Genomic DNA, 7,357 nt, shown 5'->3' with positions numbered 1-7,357 from the left:
AAAATTTTAAATACCTATTTATGATCTAATTATTGTTAAATTTTTCTGTTAAGAGGAAAAGTAAAATCATATTTTCTTTTTTTTTCTTTTTAATTTTTTTGTTGTTTTAGCTGTTAATTTAGCTCAATTTCGTATTGGGCAATTTTGATGTACTGGTTAACTGGATCGGGCTGAGTCTTATTTGTGTCCTTGGGCTAATTTTGTAATGGCGGTTTCTTAGAAGTTGATGTGATGTGTTTAGTAATTCTAAATAAAAGGCCTGGATCCATCTTTTTGGCCCATTCAAGTTCATCCAGGCTCTGAATAAACATGGGAGTTTCTATAAACCCTGATTCACAAGCCTCGATTCTACGCTTTAACTTCAACAAAGGCACGCCATTTCTATTCAGTCTCATACGCAAAGCGTGGCTCTTTAGCATCCGCTTAAACCCCAGAAAATTTCATGGCTTCCGTTTCATTAACTTTTCATCGGACATTTTAAACGCAATACGAAACCTCGGTTAAATCTCTTTGTATGTATGCTTTCTTTAATGGATTTGAGAAGGCTTTCTGTAACGAAACCTTACGCTCTTTGCATCTCTGTCACGCGACCCTTAACTCACGTGACATCCACCTTTCAACAGACGCAACAAGACCGCCGGTCTCAACAGCCTCCATTGAATACTCGTAGTAATTCAGATGGTTCTAATACGATTTTGCTGGAGGGGGTATCTTCTATTCTTTTAAAGCCATCTTTGGATCATTCTAAATGCAAACTTCTCTTGCCCAATTTGTGCCCACATGAATTTGATAGACTATTTCTCGCATTAAGATTGAATGTGAATCCGAAAACGGCTTTGAATTTCTTTTACTTTGCATCCGAGTTCTGTAAGTTTCGTTTCACAGTTCGGTCTTATTGTCTTTTGATTCGTTTGCTTCTTTTTTCCAACCTTTTATCGCCTGCGAGATTGCTTTTGATTCGTTTGATTGATAGGAAGTTGCCGGTTTTGCATTTTAATAATCCCAGAGATAGGCACATTGAGATAGCTGCTGAGATGGTTGATTTAAATGTGGTTACTGGGCAGAACATTGGTGTTCAAGTAGCTGATTTGTTGGTACATGTTTATTGTACACAGTTTAAAAATGTAGGCTTTAGTTATGCCATTGATGTGCTTTCAACATTTTCTAGTAAAGGTATATTTCCCTCTATGAAGACTTGCAATTTTTTGTTGAGTTCTTTGGTAAAAGCTAACGAGGTACAAAAGAGTATTGAAATGTTTGAAACTATTTGTGGTCGTGTCTGTCCCGATGTTTACTTGTTTAGTACAGCAATAAATGCATTTTGCAAGGGAGGAAGAATTGAGGATGCAATTGGGTTGTTTACAAAAATGGAACAGTTGGGTATTGCTCCAAATGTTGTAACTTACAATAACATTATTCATGGGTTATGTAAGAATGGTAGATTAGATGAGGCATTTCAGTACAAAGAGAAGATGGTACTAAGGGAATTGGAACCCAGTCTTATAACTTACAGTATTCTAATTAATGGTTTCATTAAGTTGGAGAAATTTGATGATGCAAATTGCATTTTGAAGGAAATGTCAGATAGGGGTTTTTTTCCGAATGAAGTTGTTTATAACACTTTGATTGATGGTTATTGTAAAAATGGAAATATTGGTGAGGCACTGAATATAAGGGATGATATGGTATCGAAGGGGATGAGCCCCAATTCAGTGACATTTAACTCCCTTGTACAGGGGTTTTGTAAGAGTGGTCAAATGGATCATGCAGAGAATGTTTTAGAAGAGATGCTATCCAGAGGTTTAATTGTAAACCAGGGAGCTTTTACTTCAGTCATTCGCTGGTTATGTGTAAGTTCTAGGTTTGATTCTGCACTTCATTTGGTTAAGGAGATGTTGTTGAGAAATTTAAGGCCTGGCGATGGGTTGCTGTCCTCATTGGTTGTTGGACTCTGTAAGAGTGGAAAACATGGAGAGGCAATTGATCTGTGGTTTAGGCTCTCTGAAAAAGGTTTTCCAGCCAACACTATGACCTCAAATGCATTAATTCATGGAATTAGTGAAGCAGGTAACATGCAAGAAGCTGTTAAAGTCCTCAAGGAGATGCTAGCAAGGGGTTTGGTATTGGATAAGGACACATATAACACACTTATCTTAGGCAGCTGCAAAGAGGGAAAACTGGAGGAAAGTTTTAAGCTTAAGGAAGATATGATTAGTCGAGGAATTCGGCCTGACATATGTACTTACAATCTGCTACTACATGGACTATGGAATGGTGGTAAAATGGAGGAAGCTATTAATCTTTGGGATGAGTGCATAAGAAATGGTTTTGTCCCAGACATCTATACATATGGGGTTATGATAGATGGATATTGTAAAGCTGGTAAAACAGAGGAAGGTGAAAATCTATTTAATGAACTCATCTCTAGGAAAGTATCACTAAATTCTGTTGTTTATAATACACTGATTGGAGCATACTGTAAAAATGGGAATATGGCAGCAGCTTTTGGACTTCTTAATGACATGAGAAGCAGGGGCATCCCGCCTACTTTGGCTACTTATTCATCTCTAGTACATGGAATGTGCAATATTGGCCTCGTAGAAGATGCAAAAAGTCTTTTTGGCAAAATGAGAGAGGAAGGTTTGTTGCCAAATGTTGTCTGTTACACTGCACTTATAGGTGGTTATTGTAAGCTGGGTCAGACGGATAAAGTTGGGAATGTCTTGCAAGAAATGACTTCATTTAATATACATCCTAATAAAATTACCTACACTATCATGATTGATGGGTATTGCAAATTGGGTGATATGAAGGAAGCAGCTAAACTTCTAAATTTGATGGAAAAAAAGGGAATTACACCAGATGCCATCACTTATAATGTCTTCATGAATGGGTATTGCAAGGAAGGAAAAATGGAAGAAGCTTTTAAAGTATGTGATGATATGTTTAGTAAAGGATTATCATTAGATGAAATTACATATACTACGTTGATTAATGGGTGGCAATCGTCAACATTGACAAATCAAGAATAATCATGGAACTTGCATGAGGTTAGCTTATTTGATCACTTTCTAATATATACTATTAATCCATGTTTTTGGAGGTTGAGTTCAGTGTGTGTAATTTATGTCTTTCTTTTTTTTAGGTAAGTAATTTATGTCTTTCTTATCTTTCCCAGGAGATTTGGTTGTAGATGATATGACAGCGTTCACTCATATCCTTACAGATTCAAGATAAGTCCTTGGAAGTCAAATGGTTGCCGCACTTCCTTTTAGGTAATTTGCTCTTACATGTAGACAATGACATGCTTTGCTGGTTTGTGATGAGAATATTTCTTTGGGTACTTACTGTGCTTGATCCTTCTTACAAGCTTTTAAAACAAGTCTTCTTTTTTCATTTTGGGCTAAAATTTCTGTAATTGCAACATGTACAGGTGCCTCATGCTAGGTGGGACTTATAAAGATAGCAATACAACTCATACTCTAAACAGGTGAGTCTGCAACTGAAATGCTTATTTTTTCACATGTGAAAAATTAATTGCAAGGATCTTGGAAGCTTTTGATGAAAATATTAGAAAAGTGTTTCACATGTTTAGGTCTTATGAGAATATTCTTACAATATAGTTGGTATTGTTGCTTCAGAATTCATAGTAGATAGCTATATTGAATCAATGGAGAACTAGAGCTGTTAGGTTTGACAAGTCCATTGATTTGGAGTTTTATATGGATTATGGGTTCTGGTTAGTTGATGCCCTCAAGGTTAGGTATCAGATTTCCTCGTCATCAAAATTTATCTAGATTCAGAGCTTATTATCTCATTTAATATGAATCATATTCTTATTTTATAGAAAGAAAAGAGATGTAGGTCCAGTAATCATGGAGAGAGAGAAAAAAGAGAAGAATGGGGAGATAAAAATTAGTCCTTCTGATTCTGGTAAAAATGGACAGAACAACAATGTGAGAGTTCAAGGTTGCTAGCTGTACTGTGTTCAGTCCAAAAGCAGTACCAGTCTCTGAAAAATTGAGCACACCATTCTTAATTGTGCAAGTTAAAATAACTTGGTAATCCTGAGATGTGCCTCATCTGCTATTGCTTCTGATCGGTGCTATTCACTTAAAAGCCTGTGCATTTTTAGTTGTTGCCCTGTTGATTTTTTTTCCTTCCGTGGCTAAAGCTTAAACCTCTGTGTACAACGTGATTGCTGTGGCATCGTTGTGTTGAAGCTCTCACAAAATAGTTGCTTAAATGGTTTTATTTTGGTTTGCTTATCTAGGAATAATAACTGGAGGTTATGTATATCTTTTTTAATAAATGAAAATTTCCCTTAAGTCAAAACAAATGTTAGATATTTAATTTTTTTTGTTTAAATCTTTATGGTTTCAGGGATCTTGTGATTGCACATGGGGGAGCTACTGTGCATTTTTTAGCCATGGCTAGTTTTACATCATTGGCTGGTCGAGATCAATGACATCAAAAGCAAGTATGATTTATTGATAGATTCATTTACATGGCCCAGAAAATTTTCTTTATATTGTTTTAAGGTAATATGCCAATCAGATAAACATTTAAGTCCAGGAGTTGATGTAACTGTACAGAACAATAAAGCCATATGATAGAAAACTCGAAAAGACATTGGGACACAATCTGGATATTCCTGTGAATTGAATTACCAGTAAATGACAAGGCCAAGCATCAACTAACAATATTGGTTGAATTACAAGGCCAAGCATCAACTAACGGGTATCATGTCAGTGTAGATAACAAAAGCACAGTTGGATGTATCGATATGGCAATTCACATCTACGCAATCTGTAGATGTAAGGAACGGAAACTTGCAATCATGAAGGTGGAGTGCTTCTTTTATATATTACACCATTATTCATAGCCATGAACTTTGATATGCTATGTTTTTATTCTTTACCTATTTAATATAAAGATACGAAAGTTCTCATGCAGCAGTTCCAAATATTGGTTCCTTTTAGTCTTTTTTCTCTTACTTCCATGTCTCTTTCAAGATATGATTAGGTTGGTGAATCTCCTTGTTGTGTACTTGAGTTATTATTGCATTACTCTCTGTTAATTACTGAGATGGCCATAAAAGTTATAGAAGTTTAAAAAAAAAACAACCCATAATTGAGTTTTAAGAATTAATGGATGTATGACATTTTTATTGAATAATTATATTACAGATAACGCGATATGTTTGTACAAGTAATTTCTCTGAAGTTGGAAGGTGAGTAGCACACATTGGGTTGAAAAATTGGATCAGACTCCAGTGCAGCAACAGGCTCTGCCTTCAATATAGCAGAAACAGTCCAGGAGCCATCACATTAAGCACTTTGCCTTGGTTGAGGTAATTAACTTCGATTTTCTCTACAGTGCTACTTGTTGTTCCGAGTAGGGCTGGATTCGAGCAGCCGGCTCGGGCTCGGCTTGGTTTTTCAATGGCCGGCTCGAGCTCGACTCGAGCTGAACTCGGCTCGGCTCGAGTTCGGCTCGTTTTTGGCTCAGCTCGTTTATGGCTCGGCTCGGCTCGTTTTTCATATCAAAACGGCACCGTTTTGTATATATATATAGATCAAAACGACGACGTTTTGTATAAAAAATTAAAAAAAAAATACCGAGCCAACCCGAGCTAGCTCGAGCTCAGCTCGAGCTCGATCAAGCCGAGCAGGGCCCGGCTCGTTTCGGGCTCGAACCGAGCCGAGCCGAGCTCGAGCTCGAGCTGGCTCGGCTCGAATCCAGCCCTAGTTCCGAGCACAGGCTTCCCATGCCAAAAATCCAGTTCTGCCACTGGAAACCTCTGCCCGGATGACAGAAGCACTGATGGGCTATCTCTCCCTAACACAATTCTTGACAGCATCAATCCAGGTCAGTGGAACTCGATCCAGTCAATCAAATTCAAGAAATGAGCCTCATTTGTTGCCTCTAACCACACTTGAACATTATTAGCAATTTCCGATAATGAACCCTGCTTCAGTTCTTCAACCATAGCCTCACCAACGGCCAAAAGACAAGACATTAACTATGAGATTTGCCATGGAGTTTTGGTATTGACCACTGCCAAGTCTACTGCGTCCATCAACTAACCAACCCATCTTGCACGTTTCATGGCACTCATCAATGGCAGTAGCCATGAGCTTCCAGATGCAGGCAGAGAAATTGCATCTCCTAGTGCATGGCCGAACGTTATGCAAACAGAAATCCAGTTCTGATTCTACAGAAACTAGTTTCCTTGGAAGAGAATGATCGGGGCTGTATAAATCTAGAAAACCGAAGCGCCGGTACTTAACAGATGATGCCAGGCTCATTGGTGCTTTGGTTTTGAATGATTCTTCGAGCAAAAGGGTGGAAGAAATTTAGGTTCTTGCGAGAGAGTTATTGGGGGTATTAATGTTCGGGGAGCTGCGGTAGAAGTAGAAGTATGTTACTGGGGAAACGGCGGAAAAGTAAGTCCAAGTTTGAGAGCGCGAGGATGTGAGGTTTCGAAAAGGGACCCAAAGCTTTCAACAATACTTGTTGCATTAAAAGTTTATTTCAAAGGCCAAAAAACTTATTCCCACTCAAAGTATGTTGCATTCTCAAGTTTCTATTCCTTAACTTTGAAATTTTCATTTACCCATCTATAAATGATTAAAATTAATAAAATTTTAACCTCTTAAAATTTTATCTCGTTTTCCCTTCTAAATTTTAAAAATTAACAATTTTTCTCCTAAGCTAAGTTTTACAAAATCACATTTGCCTCGTAGGGTTTAGTTTCAATATCTGATCACTTTCTTTGGCACCATCGTTGGTCGTCTCTTTCTCTCGATGGTTTTTCTTCTTTCGACGATTTGCCTCAATGAGATCCTAACCCCTTTGGGGTCACGCAACGTAGTCTTAAAAAGGCAAATCGTCTTCCTAGATGACAAAGAAGAGATCGATTGTCGATCTCGTCTTCTTAGAAGAAGATGAGACCACTCACCTTCCTCTAGAAAGACAAGGTCAATGATCAATCTCGTCTTTGTTTTTTGGAAAGATGATTTGTCTTTCCAAACGATGTTGCGTGGTATCGAAGTGGTGGGGGTTTCGTTGAAGCAAACTACTAGAGGAAAGGGAGCCATTGGGAGGGAAAGATGACCAACGGTGGCGTCGGATATTGAAACTAAACCCTATAGGGGGAAATGTGATTTTTCTAAACTTGGTTTAGGAGAGAAAACGTTAGTTTTTTTAATTTGAGAGAGAAAAGTAGATAAAATTTTAATTTATTTTTAATATTACATATAAAATGATGATTTCACCTTTAAAATTAACAAATATAACAATTCATGAGTGGATAAATAAGATTTTCAAAGTTAAAGAGTAGAAACTTGAGAAT

General features: G+C 37.4%; 1 protein-coding gene across 8 annotated transcripts; it reads left to right on the top strand.

Moving 5' to 3' along the window:
* The first annotated feature begins 349 nt into the window (after positions 1-349).
* On the top strand, positions 350-6,568 carry LOC123223915 (pentatricopeptide repeat-containing protein At4g19440, chloroplastic). Of its 8 annotated transcripts, none has more exons than XM_044647391.1 (7): positions 350-3,050; positions 3,179-3,275; positions 3,434-3,490; positions 4,384-4,480; positions 4,758-4,846; positions 5,190-5,353; positions 5,861-6,568. In XM_044647391.1, the coding sequence occupies exon 1, from the start codon at positions 519-521 to the stop codon at positions 3,030-3,032; it is 2,514 nt and encodes an 837-aa protein (XP_044503326.1). In that variant the 5' UTR covers positions 350-518; the 3' UTR covers positions 3,033-3,050; positions 3,179-3,275; positions 3,434-3,490; positions 4,384-4,480; positions 4,758-4,846; positions 5,190-5,353; positions 5,861-6,568. The 8 variants fall into 8 exon arrangements, with proteins under 8 accessions (XP_044503326.1, XP_044503327.1, XP_044503324.1 ...); XM_044647392.1 differs by having other exon boundaries at positions 4,758-5,025; XM_044647389.1 differs by having other exon boundaries at positions 4,596-4,846.
* Positions 6,569-7,357: the final 789 nt, after the last annotated feature.

Source organism: Mangifera indica, chromosome 8, assembly GCF_011075055.1.
Source record: "Mangifera indica cultivar Alphonso chromosome 8, CATAS_Mindica_2.1, whole genome shotgun sequence".
NCBI lineage: Eukaryota > Viridiplantae > Streptophyta > Magnoliopsida > Sapindales > Anacardiaceae > Mangifera > Mangifera indica.
This window is presented reverse-complemented; position numbering and strand designations above follow the sequence as displayed.

What these genes read in the sequence shown, in the direction of transcription:
- LOC123223915 (XM_044647391.1), top strand. Translation starts at nt 519, where the DNA reads ATGCTTTCTTTAATGGATTTGAGAAGGCTTTCTGTAACGAAACCTTAC.